Consider the following 18,720-nt stretch of genomic DNA (forward strand, 5'->3'; position numbering starts at 1 on the left):
CCGAACGGTTCTAGGCTCTTCAGTCCGGAACCGCGTTGCTGCTTCTGTCGCAGGTTTTAACCCTGCCTCTGGCGTGGATGTGTGTGATGTTCTTAGGTTAGTTAGGTTTAAGTAGTTCTAAGTCTAGGAGACTGATGACCTCATATGATAAGTCCCGTAGTGCTTATAGCCATTTGAATCCAAGACCAACAGATCAAGGAGGACATCAAAAGCAGACTAAAACTGACAAAGAGGGCATACCTGGCGAAGCGAAGTCTGCTAGTATCAAACGTAGGCCTTAATCTGAGGAAGAAATTTCTAAGAATGTACGTTTGCAGCACAGCATTGTATGGTAGTGAAACATATAGTTTGGGAAAAAGAACTGATTCGAAGCATTTGAAATGCAGTGCTACAAACGAATGTTGAAAGTTATGCGGACTGAAAAGGTAAGGAATGAGGAAGTTCTGCATAACATCGGAGAGGAAAGTAATATGTGGAAAACACTGAGAAGAATAAGTGACAGCATGAAAAGATATCTGTCCAGACGTCAGGGAACGATTTCCATGGTACTAGAGGAAGGTGAAGAGGCTAAAAACTGTAGAGGAAGACAGAGATTGCAATACACCCAGCAAATAATTGAGGACGTGGGTTGCAAGTGCTTCTCTGAGATGAAGAGTTTGGCACAGGAGAGGAATTGGTGGAGAGACGCATCAAACCAGTCAGAAGACTGATGACAAAAGGAAAAGTTCCATTTAGTGACTTTGGTCATGAAGGATGAAATGACAAGGTTTACTATCCTTGACAAGTATTATCAAGAGTTCATCCTCCCTTCAACACTCACCTATTGGTACATCGAGTAGATCCGCATTCCGCGATTTCAGGAGCTGAAAAGGTCTCGAAATTTGTAGTTTCCTGTGGTCTTCCAACTGGTAGTCTACACCCATGTTGGCATCGATATTACTGCCACAGAATGAAGCGACAGTCATCACTGAACGCCACAGAATGCTACCAGCTGCCTCTCTCTGTCCACACCATACCGGCTTCTGTTGTCTGTGGTGCCATGGCGGTAATGTAAAGGATGAAGTTATAAACGAGATTCAGAACCAGTACCGCTGCGCCAGAACCAAAGCAGGCCATAGTCAAGTCGGTCGGTGACTGCCACCGAACTGCGTGGTTAGCAGCTTCGCAACAGTGTCCGTGACGACAGGCGGCAATTGCCGACGCCGGGCCATATCTCAGGAAGTCCTGCAGCCTCATCACACAACTTGGTCACCTTCCCGTTCCAGATAATTTGGCGTGACGCACTGACAACGCCGCTACCGTTAAGTCAGCAGGGAATGACCACGCCTTAACTGCAGCCGGACGAGCCTGTTACGAGGTCGAACTGCTGGACTGTTGCTGCTCAGCGCAGCGCCCACGACGAGGACGCATCTGCCACCACCGGGACGCGAATCACTGTCTGCCGCGAAGGCTAGTGGGCGCCAGCTCAATCATGCAAACTACCACCGTCCCCGGAGGACGACGTGAGGGTCCAGCCGCGTTTTTCCTCGCGGGGAATCAACAGAACGCCGCTAGGCTGCGGGTCCTGGAGAGTGACGTAGGGTGACGTCCTCTGGCAAGTGTTGCCGCAGGAAGCTTGCTTTGCTACCTACCCACAGGTAGGAGATACAGTGGGATCAGTTTGGAAGCATTAAAGACCGTCAGTGTACGTTCTTATAAACAATTCAGAGCTGACAAAAGTCGTGTGACAGCGATATGCACCTATACAGATGGCGGTAGTATCGCGTACACAAGTTGTAAAAGAGCAGTCCATCGGCGAAGCTGACATTTGTGCTCAGGTGATTCATGAGAAAATGTTAGCCACGTGATTCTCGCCGCACGGCGGGAATTTCAGGGAATTAACAGACTTCGTGTGCGGATTGCTAGTTGGAGCGAGACGCATGGGACATTCTATTTTGGAAAACTTTACAAAATTCGATACTCTGAGATCCACATTGTCAAGAGTGTGCCGAGAATACCAAATTTCAGGCATTTACTCTCACCATGGACAACGCTGTGGCCCACGACCTTACCTTAACGACTGAGGGCAGTGGAGTTTGCGTAGCGTACAGTTGTCAGTGATAACAGACTAGCAACACTGCGTGAAATAACAGCAGAAATGAATGTGAAACGTACGACGAACATATACTTTAGGGGAGTGCGGCGAATTTTGGCGTTAATGGACTATTGTAACAGACGACAGACGCGATTGTCTTTGGCAAACAGCACGGCATCGCCTGCAGCGCCTCGTCTAGGCATGTGACCGTATCGGTCGGGCCCTAGACGACTGAAAAACCACGGCCTGGTCGGATGAGTCCCGATTTCAGTTGGTGAGAGCCGATGATATGGCTCGAGTGTCGGGCAGATCCCACGAACCCAGCGACCCAAGCTGTCAACAAGGCACTGTGCAAGCTGATGGTGACTACATAACAGTGTGGGCTGTTTTTACGTGGAGTGGACTGGGTCCTGATGATTTTAAGTTACTTCGAGGTTGTTTGCAGGTATTCGTCGACTTCATGTTCCGAAACAGCGATGGAGTTTTTATAGATGATAATGTTTCATGACACCGGACCATGATGGTTTGCGATCGGTTTGAAGAACATTCTGGACAATTCGAACGGATGATTTGCCATGCAGGTCGCCCGACTTGCATCCCATGGAAAAGTTTTTGGTATAATAGAGGGGTGACTTTCTGCACATGACCCTACACTGGCAACGTCTTCACAGTTATAGGTGGCTGTAGAGGCAGCATGACCCAGTATTTCTGCCGGGGAATACCAACGTCTTGTTGAGTCCATGCCACGCCGAGGCGCTGTACTACTACGAATAGAATGAGGTCCGACACGATATTAGAACATATTCCACGACTTTTGTGACCTCAGTGAGAAAAGGAAAGGGAAGAACTATTATTAACACAGCAATGTAAACGCTAATAAAAGGAAACCTACAAGGAAGTGGTTAAAAGTATGTGAATGGCTCAAAAATGGCAGTTCTTTGGAGCTGACTGAAAACAACAATTTGGGTTGAAACACAGTACCCAAACAAAACTTTACACGATGCATAACGCAGTCACTCATGACTCAGAGGTCAACTCCCAAGCCAAGTTACCTGCTATTTTCTCAGTATAATTTGTGGCCGCTCGTGATTAACCGAGCGGTCTCAGGCGCTGTAGTCATGGACTGTGCGGCTGGTCCTGGCGGAGGTTCGAGTCTTCCCTCGGGCCTGGGTGTGTGTGTTTGTCCTTAGGATAATTTAGGTTAAGTAGTGTGTAAGCTTAGGGACTGATGACCTTAGCAGTTAAGTCCAAAAGATTACACGCACATCTGAACATTTTTTAACATAATTTGTGCATTTCAGTACAGGGCAGTGCGCAATATAACGGTGTATTATAGACATTCCATTTCATCAGAGGGGCTGGAGAGATGTACACGTTGACCTGTTGTCTCTCAGGTTTAGTCACTCATCCTTTGCCTCAGCACAAAGTACACTGCATATAGAAGGACTTAACATTTTCAACAGTAAGTACTGAAGCACACTCACGTAGACAAAGCTGATTAATTTGAAGTTTTGATATATCTCATCTGTTTCAGTGTGTTTAAGATACCATGTACCTCTGCACACTACATTCGTTTGGTATGCGGCTCTTGATGCATAATCATAACCTCGTCCTCTTGTTTTAGTGTGGACTGGCACACTGAAGTGTTTCACATGTCAAAGGACACTGACTTAAAAACATAGTGTCTAACAGTATCACCCCCTCTTACAGTTTGGGTTTAGTTTTCAAGAAGGACTGAGATATGGTATAGCCTAAGAGTCATAATGTCTGTTTTTACACGAAACCTATCTGTCTCTGAAATAAATTGCTGATTTAGGAAAACCATTTCCACGAATGGGTGATCCGCTAGATGAATTGAGATGACTGTGCATCACACAGTTTGAATGATTGACGCATTCACCAACATAGTCGGTGACTGTGGGGCAATGAAGCTAAGAACGCAAAAACAGTATCTCGCATGCGGACACAGGGATTTATGGAATCAAATTCTAAAAGTACTACAATCACCACAGTAAAAAATTCAAATTCTCGTTCCACGCTCCATCTATACATTTTTCCCATTCATTACTTCTCCCAAGGTCTGCCTTATCTTTAACTTTCATAAGTTTCATATCTGATGTACATTACACTGCTCTGTCTCTGTGATCCCTGCTTTAGCTGCATGACAGTAGAACGTACTTGTAAAACTGGTAAGGCTCTGAGTCATGTAACATTAGTACTCGTCATGCAGGAATGCAATTAACACTTCACCTTGTTATATGACTAACAGAAATGTTCAGCAACTGAATCTAGAAAATCAGATACAAGCTGAAGTAGCTAATGAGGTATGCATTTATTTTATTTTAAACTTGTAGGGATTCCCAACTTCTTACCTGATGTTGTATGGACGATTGTCAAAAAATTTACAACCAAATCAAACAGCTATTGGTACTGGTGGACTAAATGATTGTTTGAGTTAACATGTCGCTTTTTATTAGATCTTCTCTACCGCTTCTATTAATCCTGTCTGCTCAGGGTCCCAGACTGATGATAAATCGTCAAGAATCAGTTGAACAAGTGTTTTTGAAGAAGATGACTTATATTTACTGGCGATTCTTCAAATGAATCAGTAAGATTGCACTGTCGTACCTTCTTCTGCACTTAGTGGCAGGTGGAAACTTCTTTGGCTAATTGCTGTTATTTTATGTAGGATTTTAATGTCTCTCTGGCAGCCGATTTCTACGTTTATATGAAAGTTCTGCTTCTCATCAATATTAATTCCATAGTACCTATATATTTCTTTTCTTTCCACAAGCTGGTCATTTATTCTGATTCTGGGATTTCTCATTCTTGATAATGTTACTTTTAGTAGTATATAAACTGTTTCGTGCGCTGCCGTCGTTAGTTTCTTTTCTATGCATTAGTTAATTAGTCCTTCAAGAACTACCCTACTGTTTTCTTTTAATTTAGCCCTTGTGTTAGCAGATAAATAATTAGCAGCTCATCTGCATAGGCTATACAGTTTCTAGTGTTTGTTATACTCTGAAGTTGGTTGAGTAATGGCTCTCTACCAACATCCAGAACTCTGGACTACAAACAGAGCCTCGTGGGCAACCTTTGGTGATGTCTTTCATAATTTTCTTTCCAGGACATTCTAATTTCCGCTTCCTGTCTATGCAGTAAGCTCGTAATAGTGACATCTTAGACACTCCATCTGCATCAGTCTTTTGATCAGAGCAGGACACCATAAACTATAAAAGGCCCCAACTATATCAGTCATTATGCCTATAACATGCTTGTCGTCTAAGATGTTTACAATATTCATTGCTTGATTTATAGCACCCTCTTTGGATTTCCCTTTCCTGAAACTGTACTCCACGGAGCTCTTACCCACTGCCTGTCTGTGGTCCATCACCTGGTGACCCAGAAGCTACTCCTATTCTTCTGATAGAGCATTTACCCAATAATTCGGACTGTAAGATTTCGGTTATCTTGGGTCTTTGTCTGCCCCTTTGTTAGTATACTGATATTCGAGATTTTCCAGATTCTGGGCATCTGACCCTGCAAAAGACATTCGTTTAATAACACTGTTGTACATGGCACAATTTGGTCCACTAGCTGATGCAACCCTTCTGCCAGTATCCTGTCAAGTCCAGGTGCTTTCTTCTTCTTCAGCTTCATTATTGCCAGTATCACTTACCCCTGGCCAAATGGAATCACAACACCGTTATTCACATGCTACTCTAGTAATTAAGAGTGAAGATTCTGATGGTACCCCGTGTATTCCATCGTTGTATCGTCTGGCAGCAAACTTCTGACTGATGTCTCCCAGGCTGTCGTCATCGTGCTGTTGGATCGTCTCAGTGTAGATAATACAGTGGGTGAACGAGCCTTGTTTGTTGCTAGTTTGTATGGAAAACCCCAAACATGTGATACCATTTGATACTTAAGGTACGCCTCCCAATTTGTTACCCTTGTTTGCTGTAGTAGCTCTTCATATTGCTGTTTGAATGCTGGATAGGAACTCAGCCTTCTCTGTCGTTCTGTGTCGCCAAAGGATCTTTAGTAGTATCTCCTCGCCTGTCTTTCTCTGCGGCTTAGGGACTGTAGGGTGGGACGCCAGAGAATTTTAAACCGTTTTGACTTCGTGACAAATATCGGGATCGCCTTGTCTTGCACCGTGTGCAACGCTCGCACCAATTCATCCGCATCATCATCAACATCTGTGTCTGCATTTACATAGATACGGCGAAATCCACCGCACGGTGCGTGACGGAGGGTAGCGTCTACCACTAATAGTCATTTACTTTCCTGTTCCACTCGCAAACAGAGCGAGGGAAAGAGACTGAAATGGTTATCTATATGCCTTCGTGTTAGCTCTAACTTTTAGTATCTTATCTTAATGGTCCTTAAGCACAATGTACGTTGGAGGCACGAGAACCGTTTCGCAGTCAGCTTCAAATACCAGTTCCCTATTTTTCTCAACAGTGTTCCTCGAAAAGAATGTTGCCTTCGCTCAAGGGATTCCCATTTGAGTTTTCGAAGAATAACCGTAACACTTGCGTCTTTTTCGAACCTACCAGTAACAAATCTTTCAGTCCGCCTCTCAATTGCTTCAGTGGCTTCCTTTAATCCGATCCTGTACGAATCCCAAACACTCGAGCAGTACTCAAGAGTAGGTCACAGTGCCGTCGTATATCCGGTATTTTTTACAGATGAACCACACTTTCCTAGAATTCCCCCAATAATCCGTAGTCGACCATTCGTCTTCCATATCACAATATTCACGTGCTCATTCAATTTCATATAATTTTTCAACGATACGGACAGACATTTGAACGACGTGAATGCTTCAAGCAGGACGCTAGTAATACTGTAACCGAACATTAAAAGTTTGTTTTCCCTGCTCATCCGCATTTAGAGGTAGCTGGCGTTTATCACAACAACTAGAAATTTTCTGTAAGTCTCCTTGTATCCTCCGACAGTCACTTATCTTCAACACCTTCCCGTACGCCACAGCGTCATCAGGAAACAACGCAAATTGCTGCTCACCCTGTCCGCCAGATCATCTATGTATATAGAAAGTAATCGCGGTCTTATCACACTTACGTATGGCGCTCCTGACGATATCATATTCTCTGATCAACATTCTCCATAGTAGACAACATACTGATTTCTGCCACTTCAGAAATCTTGGAGACACTTACGTATCTATGAACCAGTTCCATATGTTCATACAGTCTTTAACAGCCTGCAGTGAGGCACTGTGTCAAACGCTTTCCGGAAATCTAGAAATATGGAAACTGCCTGTTGCCCCCACAGTTCGCAGCATATCATGTGAGAAAAGGCAGAATTTCGCATGAACCATGTTTTCTAAAACCATGCTGACTGGTGGACATAAGATTCTGGGTCCCAAGAGAATTTATTGCATTCGAACTGAAAATGTGTGCAAGGAGTCCGCAGCAAACCGATGTTACGGACACTGATCCATAACTTTGCGGGTCGTTCGTTTGCTCTTTATATACGCAGGTGTCACCTGCGCTTTTTGCCAATCGCTAGGGGCTTTGCGTTGGGTGAGAGATTCGTGATAAATGCACACTATGTAAGAGGTCAGTGCTGTAAAGAACTATTTGAAAATTCGAAAGGGGATTCCAGCCAGACCTGGTGACTAACTTGTTTTCAAGACTTTCTGCTGTTTGTCTGCTCCGAGGATGCTTATTACTGCGTCGTGCTTAGGGGACTCTGTTCGATGGTCAAATGACGGTATGTTTGTACAGTTCTCCTGCGTGAACGATTTATTTTGTTTTGCTATTTTCAGCTCCTTCACCAGACTGGTCAACAAGTGACTGGATGGAAGCCTTACACCCATTTAGAGATTACACATACGACTATAATTATCTCGGGTTCTCTTCCAGGTCGTTTGCTAAGGTATGACGGTGGTACTTGTTGTATGCTTGTGCACAGATATTTTCACTGATGCACCAATTTCTACTAATCTTTGCTTGTCGTCTTTTGAGTGTTCTGTTTTGAACTGCGAGTGCAGCAGCCTCTGCTTCATCAGCATTTTCCGAATTCTGTTATTAAATCATGGTTGGTCTTTCCCTTCCTTTATTCAATTACTAGGCACCTAATTCTTCACACCACGCCGGCCAGTGTGGCCGAGCGGTTCTAGGCGCGTCAGTTTGGAACCGCGAGACCGCTACGGTCGCAGGTTCGAATCCTGCCTCGGGCATGGATGTGTGTGATGTCCTTAGGCTAGTTATGTTTAAGTAGTTCTAAGTTCTAGGGGACTGATGACCTAAGATGTTAAGTCCCGTAGTGCTCAGAGCCATTTGAACCATTTTTTTCTTCACATTACGATTTACAGTCTGCTTAAACTTATCCCATAATTCCTCTACGTCCATTTTAATGGCATTGAGTGACGTCAATTTACCGTCTAAGTGAGATAATAACTGCGTATCTGCTTTTTTCTAACAGAAACACTCTCCTAGCTTTCTTACATGATATATTAACTTCCCTTACCGTAGTTGCTATGATGACATCATGATTGCTAATCCCGTTTCTACAATGATTTGGTCGATAATGTGCAGCCTATTTGTACCTACAAGGTCTAAGATATTTTCATGGCATGGGGGCTGCCGAACCTGCTGTGCGAGATAGTTTCCGGAAAACGTGTTCAAAAATTCTTCACACAACAGTCTGTCTTTTACCCCCTGCAATGAGTCCATAACCATCCCAGTTTATACACGGTAGGTTAAAGTCGCCTCGAACTAGTACTACACGATCTGGGTATTTACACGCTACTGGTTGAAATGGCTCTGAACACTATGCGACTTAACTTCTGAGGTCATCAGTCGCCTAGAACTTAGAACTAATTAAACACAACTAACCTACAGACATCACACACATCCATGCCCGAGGCAGGATTCGAACCTGCAACCGTAGCGGTCGCTCGACTCCAGACTGTAGCGCCTAGAACCGCACGGTCACTCCGGCCGGCTACGCGCTACTGACCGTAGACTTTCTTCGAGTGACTTTAGAATTGTTACAGCGGAATTTGGTGGTCGGTAAAAACATCGAAAAATTAACTCGGTTTCACCTAAACCTGTTACACGGCATGGGATAACTTCACTGTCAGATTCAAGTTGGACATGAATACAGACAATATTTTTGTTAGTTGCAAGTAACAATCGCCCTTCTATGGTCTCTGATCTGTCTTGCTGATATACGTTCCATTAGTCGCTAAATATCTCAGAGCTTTCCACCTCGGGTTTCAGCCAGCTTTCAGTCCCGAGAATATTTTGAGCACGAGAATATTCTGGAAGTCAGTAAATTCGGCAGTTTTGTTATGAGTACTTCGACATTTTACTGATAAAATTGGGACAGTCGAAGTGTCTTTATTCTGAACGCCGTTTGACTCCCCTTGCTGCATATGGACTGGCAAATGTTCATCAGAGTACCACAGACTGTCACCCAGCCAAAAAGATCGTCATGTGCGGTCCACATGCACTCTGTACTCGGGTAGTACGCCTGACGCATCAAGGGCAGCCCTACAAATTCCCAGTCGATAAAGCAGGTCTAGACATCTGCACCAAAGAATGAAATTTCCACTCTACAGCGCAGTGTGCGCTGATATGAAACTTCCTGGCAGATTAAAACTGTGTGCCGGACCGAGCCTTCACCACCTCCACCAGCTGCCTGTATGAACCGAGGATAGCCTCAGAACCCAAGCAACAGACGTCGTCAGTGCAGATGTGAGCCACAACTTGCCGGCTCCTGCACCCTGAATTTACAATTGCAGAATGCGAGTTTAGACCTCCTAAAAAGAAACGCGCACGATATTTAAGAATTTGTGGCGAAACAAGCGTTGTTTCATTGCGAGAGATACAGAGGCGAGTGAGTGGACCAGGACTTGCCCCTGTTTACTACTACCAACGCCATTTCATCATAATGTACCTGTGCACAGTGTACAAAGGATTGCACCATAATCTAAGAGTGGAGGTGAAAAGTGAAATAACTTTTCCGAACTATGTCAGTGTATGCTTGAATATATTGGTAATAACGTCTCAGAATGATCTAATGAATGTGTTTTGCTAAATGCGTTATTTTAAGAAGAAAATAAGTGGCGCAAAGAATGAAGCTAGAAAGCTGAAAAGTCTTTGGAATGTGAAGTTGTGCGTCACAATCAAAAGATACGAGTCTAAGCCCGATTAAGTCAAAATTGTCGTTTTTATGAAAAATTGAAGGCGGTCAATAGTCTACTAGACTCAGAAAGGTGAAAATTCGTATTTAGCTCCAGTCTGATATAAAAAACTTAACTACGTGAATCCATTAGGCTATCTCTATTAGTTTTCAAGTTAATTACTGAAAACTAAATTTGGAATGACAAAGTCCCAATTCATAAAACACTAAGTTTCATGTGCATTTGTTATAGAAATTTCTAATTACAGCACCCGATTACACTGATGAAATAATACTGCTGTACCAAATTTCAAGACTTTAATTTAAAGAATAATTATTACAAGAAATCTAAAAGAGGCAGCTCAGTTCAGTTCTAAAAATTATAGCAGACAAAATTTAAATTCCGAGGAGCTGAAACTTTTTCAGTAATTAGAGCAAACTCCACTCTTTTGTATAACAATCAATAGGGTTGTGAATTGATGAACGATAGAGTTCTTAATTAATACGTATCCCAAACAGAGGCCATTTAGATGGTGCTACCTGTGCCTAGAGCGGTTGATGGCAAATGTTTTGTTCGGCGGTCCCCTGCCCCCATACATGAGTACGGCTAGTGAGCCAGTACGAACAGCCACTTTGCATCCAGATATCTCTCTGTCTGCGTCAGTCAAATGCCTGGGTACGCTGTGCCTCGGATGTTGTCACAGCCGGATAGCTACCAAACAAGTTTTCGGTGAAAATAGGAAGCGAACTCATGAGGACTGTGCAACGTCCTGGATCACTTACTTTTCACGGAAGTAACTGCCTGTGTGCCGCCTATAATGCTGACAAAACCACGTGGCGAGTAGCGAGATTATTTTCCACTTTTAAGGCGAGCAGTTAACTTTGGCGATTACAAGTCTGGGCGATAGACCATTTTACCTGGAACTTCCTGCAGAGATCGCCTTTGAACTGCTAATAGTGCTGCTTCTGATAGGGACGTTATTATTACCACTGTGTTTCGGGCGCATGTCAACTTTTACTGAATATACCAATTAGTAAACCTTAAAACTTTTATTTATAGTTGTAGTTCCTGATCCTGTTGAGGGAATAGCGAGTACGAACATTTTATTTCAGTGAGAACAAGAGTAATGTGGCCAGCAGACTGGAAATTATGGTCAGTATGTTCTCCATGGCTGGGTGACTCCAAAAATGGGGGTTAAAATACGCACTGACATGGAGGCGTTCGTTGCGGAACAGTTAAAAAAGTCGAATAGAGGTATAAAACACAGCTGTCGATTCGTGGAGCACATAAAATACACTGAAGTCACATGCACAAGTTAAAAGGTGGCCACAGTATAAAAACACCCCAAAGCAAAGATACCTAAAAAGCCACTGTAACAGACACAGCATACACGATGAAGAATAAGAACTGCTAGGATGGATCTGCTAAGGGAGAGGAGGCCTGAGAGGAGGGTAAAAGAGGGGAGAGGAAGGTGCAGTGGCGGAGGGGATGGAGGAGTTGTGATGAAAAGAATGGGTGATCGGGGGCACACCAAGGGGCAGGAGACAGGCGAGATGGAGGGGGAAGCAAGTCAGGAGGGAGTGCAGAGACGCAGAAAGGGTGCATAGGATATGGAGGGGATGGAGGAGGGAGGAAAACCATTTATGGGAAGGGAAAGGCGGGGAGAGGGAACCCCAAGGAGTACAAGGTGGGAAGGTCAGGTTAGAGCTTGTAGGAGGGGTAGATACCAGGGAAAAGCTCATCTGGGAGGGGTAGGTGCTGGAAGTTGTGTTGGGAAAGAAGGTGGAGGGTGTGGAGATGGAGAGAGGGCGGGACACAGCGGTAAAGGAGCGGCAACAGGCTGGGGGTAGAGAGTCACATCTCCTGGTTTATATAACCTCAGCAGATTCCTATCATGCTTGTTATTACTGTTATTTCCTGTTGTTTTAACTATAAGAAGAGCTGTATGAATATCAATAATTTAATTTCAATTGCATTTACATCTTGTTCCTGGGTATCAGTACAGCCAGCAGGTACGGCCACCTAGCAGTCTACGCTTTAAGCAACGTGCGAAAACCTAGTGGTGGTCCGCATTTCGCTACAGTGCTGGCAACATATCTCTATACTACGTAGATTCCGAATATTCTGTTTCGTGAATGTTGCAATGGGATGAAAAGAAAGGGGGGGGCGGAGAGCACACCAAGGGGCAGGAGACGGGTGGGGTGGGAGATGGAGGGGGAGGCAAGTGAGGAGGGAGTGCAGAGACACAGAAAGGGTGCATAGGATATTCACATGTACCACGGACAAACACATATGAGAGATATATGGAAAGTGAGGTCCCATTGATCGCGAAATGGAAACTACAGTCAAAATCAAATACAGGGCTATTACAAATGATTGAAGCGATTTCATAAATTCACTGTAGCTCCATTCATTGACATATGGTCACGACACACTACAGATACGTAGAAAAACTCATAAGGTTTTGTTCGGCTGAAGCCGCACTTCAGGTTTCTGCCGCCAGAGCGCTCGAGAGCGCAGTAAGACAAAATGGCGACAGGAGCCGAGAAAGCGTATGTTGTGCTTGAAATGCACTCACATCAGTCAGTCATAACAGTGCAACAACACTTCAGGAAGAAGTTCAACAAAGATCCACCAACTGCTAACTCCATTCGGCGATGGTATGCGCAGTTTAAAGCTTCTGGATGCCTCTGTAAGAGGAAATCAACAGGTCGGCCTGCAGTGAGCGAAGAAACGGTTGAACGTGTGCGGGCAAGTTTCGCGCGTAGCCCGCGGAAGTCGACGAATAAAGCAAGCAGGGAGCTAAACGTACCACAGCCGACGGTTTGGAAAATCTTACGGAAAAGGCTAAAGCAGAAGCCTCACCGTTTACAATTGCTACAAGCCCTGACACCCGATGACAAAGTCAAACGCTTTGAATTTTCGGCGCGGTTGCAACAGCTCATGGAAGAGGATGCGTTCAGTGCGAAACTCGTTTTCAGTGATGAAGCAACATTTTTTCTTAATGGTGAAGTGAACAGACACAATGTGCGAATCTGGGCGGTAGAGAATCCTCACGCATTCGTGCAGCAAATTCGCAATTCACTAAAAGTTAACGTGTTTTGTGCAATCTCACGGTTTAAAGTTTACGGCCCCTTTTTCTTCTGTGAAAAAAAACGTTACGGGACACATGTATCTGGACATGCTGGAAAATTGGCTCATGCCACAACTGGAGACCGACAGCGCCGACTTCATCTTTCAACAGGATGGTGTTCCACCGCACTTCCATCATGATGTTCGGCATTTCTTAAACAGGAGATTGGAAAACCGATGGATCGGTCGTGGTGGAGATAATGATCAGCAATTCATGTCATGGCCTCCACGCTCTCCCGACTTAACCCCATGCGATTTCTTTCTGTGGGTTTATGTGAAAGATTCAGTGTTTAAACCTCCTCTACCAAGAAACGTGCCAGAACTGCGAGCTTTCGAACTCATAGATGGGGACATGCTGCGCCGAGTGTGGGAGGAACTTGATTATCGGCTTGATGTCTGCCGAATCACTAAAGGGGCACATATCGAACATTTGTGAATGCCTAAAAAAACTTTTTGAGTTTTTGTATGTGTGTGCAAAGCATTGTGAAAATATCTCAAATAATAAAGTTATTGTAGAGCTGTGAAATCGCTTCAATCATTTGCAATAACCCTGTATGTTTTACTTGCACCAGTTAGCCACACCTTTCAGCTACTTCTCCATATAGGCGCCGCTCCAATTGAGACATCGTATGTTGTGGCATTGTACCAACTTTCCAGAACCCTCGTCACAGAAGGCAACTGCCTGTTCTTTCTCCGAATTCTCTATTCTGATCTGCGGCTTGTTGTCTGTACCAAAATGTTGTCTTCATAGCCGGCGATTCCGTAAGCAGAAACGAAAATCAGAGGGAGCCAAGTCCGGGCTGTACAGTGGATGATGAAATACTTCACATCGTAAACATTGGAAGAGCGTCTTCACTGCCCCATGAAGAAGGAAATGCGTGACAGTTACGTTCTATGGGCTGCATGAAATCAGGCGAAAGCTTTCACAGGCACACATACTTTGCGGGAGATGTTATTTTCTAGGCAACTTTACGTGCTCACTGGGCTCTCAGAACTGAAAACGGCGACGTGACGCGTTCGACTAACATATTAGAGAGACTATACTACACATCTACGCAAAGCTTTATCAGATTTTTACTGTAGTTTCCATTTCACGACATATCGGACCTTACTTCCCGAACAGACCTTGTATATGATGTTACGAAATGATGTAACTACTGATTGAATGAGTCACTAAGTTGTAACAGCATAATGCCTTTGAGATGCCAATACTTTTATATTTATTCATTTCAATGGAAGTTTCTTATGCAAATATTGTTTTGAGTGCCTCTTCTCTATATTAATGAGTCCCTCCAAATAAAGAAGATTTCATGTCCAGTCTTGACTTCATGGGTTTTCAAACCCTAGGATAATTTGCACATTGTATGACAGTATTAAATCACTTTGGAATTTCCAGTGGTTTTCTATTCCACATATAAGTATATTGTTTCATGTAATCATTAGTTGTAGTTTTACCTAGTGAGAGATGAAGAGGGATTATAGTTTACTATCTTGATTCAATGAGATTAATATGTTTTGATATCACATGAATTGATACCAAATATTTATACACACACTATTTCTGAATGTATGTATTTATTCATGAAATAGTTACGCCAGTTGTAGAAGTGATTTTTATAGGTAATGGTGAATTCCAAAAAATTGTGGCAAAAGCAGTTTAATGCATATAAGTCACACACACAAAAAAACAATTCTTATGTTCTTACCTGTTCCTTTTCATAAGTCAGCATCAAAACTGTAAACTGTTCTCTTGGTACATTTCCACCTAAGTTTGCAGAGAATTCCTTTCCTACACCTCCTATTCCATTACCAATAGGACGGAAGTCAGCACCAGATCCTGTTAAAAAAATGTACATTGATTTCTTCAGCTTCCCAGTTCTTTGTGATTATTATCATTAGTATTATTATTACACTGGGGTGCAAAAAGGATGACGACAGTAACTTTTGCATGATGGACTACTGTTACGTAAGCTAGCTCGATGGAAGTTCAACCACACACAGAAAGAACAGCTACAGTAAGACAGCTGAAAGAAATACGCAGTGATACCAACAGAGATGAAATTTTCTTCCAAAGACAAAAATTAGACTGAAGTCACCATTATTTCTGATGTCTCTCGGGTCATTAAAAAAGGAGGGATATGGTTCTTAGTAGTCTGTATGATTACCAAGGACGTTGCATATTTCAGGACCTCGGTTTTATGTCAGAGAAATTGCCGGATCAGAGTATCCCTTCCATGTCTATAAACTTGCATGGTTTCATTTTTCTGAGACACGACAGATGTAACAGACGAGGAGGCGGTGTGGAAGCATATGTACGAACAAATTTGTCCCCCAAGAGTGTGCCTATGTACAGAAACTAGGATAAAAAGCTCCAGTGCATGATCATCGAGATTAAACCACACAGTAGGAAGTGTCTCATATGTTTAATATATAATTCACCTGAAATAGGACAGCTTTTTAGCATTGAATCTGTACTCTCAAGCCTTTAATCTTTGTATGAACATGTAAATGTAACTGAAGATGTCAAAATAAATTCTCTAAACAACAGTCCTGTGCCAAAAATTCATGGGTATAGTTTCTTGCTCAAACCTTACACTGATTTAACTTGGGCCTATGCACAATAAAGCAGACACTGATATATGTATTGATACATGCGCAATCAAATCTCCAAACAGAGTAACTTACATTGATCAGATTCCAGCACCTGGCTTCTGCGCTCATGATTAAACATTCATGGCTTACTCGTTTCAATTCCTAAATAGTAAATTCCAAGTGGCAACTTTTAGATTTGGTAGTGAATAAATATGTCTGAGCTTACGGCTGCCGTCTATGATATTTTTTGCCATTCAACGGCAGGAAATAACTTCGACATTAATAATGAAGTAGCTAACATCACTAAGTTCTTCAGTAACTTGTTCGATAAACAGAGTAAGGAGAAAACCAGCACCATGGCTCACAGACGACATCAAACACGTTATGAGTGTCACAGAGGCAGCGCACTACACACTCAAAAGACACCAGACCTCTGACAATCATCTCATCTACAAGTAATCACGCAACCGAGTTAGTTAATCTGTGAGGAATGCAAAGCTCATGTATGCTCACACGCTAACTGAGAACTCTCATAGACCTGCCATCCTGCGGAAAAATCAACTAAGTCTAGGAATAAGCAAGCTCAAATCGGCAGCTGATACTCTGGTTCTTATTGACGATTCAAATGCGTATTTCGTCTTATGTCACTGCGAGACATAACAAAACTTCTTCCATACCACGAGGAATAATTACTAAATGACGGCGTCTAGTATGCTTAAGGGAATTTTATTGGTACCAACATCTGTGAACTGCATCGATACATGAACCTTGTAACTAGTATTGAGATAAAATTGTGCTGAGATAACTCTGTTAGAATACTATAAAAGGATATTTATGAGTGTTAAAACTCTCTTGTCATCTTGTTCTCTCGTTATCTTGTGCTCTTGGTCTCTTTCCATTAGGTCTTGGATGGGATTATGTCTTCGTCGCTGAGTTTGATTTACGTGTGTAAACTCTATATTCATTAAAGAATAAAAAATAAATTACGTATTACGACTACGTTACTTGAAGCTTCTCCTTCATTTAAGATAAAAAGAAAAAAAAATGTTGGAAGTAAGGAAGATTGGGTTTAACGTCCCGTCGACTTGGAGACTCTTAGAGACGGAGCACGAACTAGGATTGTGTCAAGGATGAGGTAGGAAATCGGCCACGATCTCTCAAAGGAAACATCCCGGCATTTGCCTGGAGTGATCTAGGGAAATGACGAAAAACCTAAATCTGGAAACCCGGACGTGGGTTTGAGCCGTCATCCTCCCGAATGCGAGTCCAGTGTACTAATCGCTGCGGTACCTAGCTCGGTAAGAAAAGACAGAATTCATTCATCAAAAGCGAAGAAATTAAATACGGAAGCCTTTATTTCAAAAGCCATGTTTTGTATTATTAATATTTACATGTTACATTCACTAAAAATTTCCCTCATTCTTTTTTTACTTTTTAAGTCCAATAATTTTTCTGAGTGCAGTTATTACGAAAGTAAACTTTATTTCTTTTCGCCGTTAGTAAAATGGACTGTTTAATAACTCACTGTGGGAGGTTGGTATCTTGCAGTTTCAGAAGTAAATGAAAGTTAATAGTAGCCAATTATTATCATTCCTGGCTTTTACTAAAGTAAATGAAATTAAACAGAAGAGTAAGAGGCACCAGTTTTCTTATAAAGCTACCAACAAAGATAAGGTTTCCATAATAACTTGCTCCAGAATATCAGATACAGAATACAAATCAAATTTCACGTTATTATAGGTGGTAAAGTTATATCGCCAAGCCGATATCTCTACTTTACCAACGCCGACGGGCGCAAATCCCCGATTCCCTTAAAGTATCTGTGGGTGGTACAAACAGAAGATTTTTTCTGCAGCCAGCAAGCGTTAACGTGGTCATGGAGTCAAGTCCGCGAATTCATGCAATTGCTGCTGGGCACGACTGTATAACAATGGAAATGATCAGGTTTCTCCTTGGTCTCCTACCGTTCAAAATGACAGATATTTTTAACCACATACTACCCTTCAGCATCTTCCCAACAGCCTGGAGGCAGGAACTCATGAAACCATTAACCAAGAAGGAATCTGCCAAGCAGCCTTCCGACTACAGGCCCATTTTCATTATTATCCAAGTTTTCTAATACGTAGAGCTCGGACAGCTTACTAATTATTCAACGTCAAATAAAGTTCTAAATGAATATCAGTCTGGTTTTCGCCAAAATTGCAGCACAACGACTGCTCTTATAAAGGCAACTGAAGGATTGAAACAGGCTATGGACAGACAGCAGGAGACTACTACGTGCTTTTTGGATCTCAGCATATCTTTTGACATTGACAACTTCGACATTCTACTTGATAAACTCACAAGCAACATTTTTCTTCATGTACTGAATGGTGGTTCCACTAACACCTTACACCTTGCGAGCAGTGTGTAATGACTGGAACCAACTGGTCACAATGGAGGGACGTAGTATCAGGGATCCCACAAGGATCAGTTTTATGGCCATAACTCTGCTCATTATGTGTCTGTGATGTATCAACTTCTCTCTCCCATTGCTGACGACCTTCAGTTATATCGAAATGTGTGTCCAACAAACCTGTGTACAACCATCCAGCATATAAGTGCTGATTTGTCAGTTGTACCAGAGAGGGCGCACAGTATATGCAATCTTAGGCGCTCGTAGAAGACTTATTGACCATCATTTCAGAGAATTTCTTCCGCCATTAATCCTAAACGACACAGAAATAAGTTTTCAATCTTATGCAAAAATCTGAAGATAAAT

General features: G+C 42.8%; 1 protein-coding gene across 1 annotated transcript in view; it reads right to left on the reverse strand.

Annotated features, from left to right (window-relative positions):
- LOC124777210 (exostosin-3-like) overlaps positions 1 to 18,720 on the reverse strand; it is a 195,102-nt gene that overhangs the window by 85,046 nt on the left and 91,336 nt on the right. Inside the window, exon 5 of the mRNA XM_047252525.1 lies at positions 15,074 to 15,204. Within this exon, the coding sequence (XP_047108481.1) occupies positions 15,074 to 15,204 (131 nt within the window). The remainder of the gene's footprint in view (positions 1 to 15,073; positions 15,205 to 18,720) is intronic.

Source organism: Schistocerca piceifrons, chromosome 2 (genome assembly GCF_021461385.2).
Source record: "Schistocerca piceifrons isolate TAMUIC-IGC-003096 chromosome 2, iqSchPice1.1, whole genome shotgun sequence".
In the NCBI taxonomy this organism is placed as follows: domain Eukaryota; kingdom Metazoa; phylum Arthropoda; class Insecta; order Orthoptera; family Acrididae; genus Schistocerca; species Schistocerca piceifrons.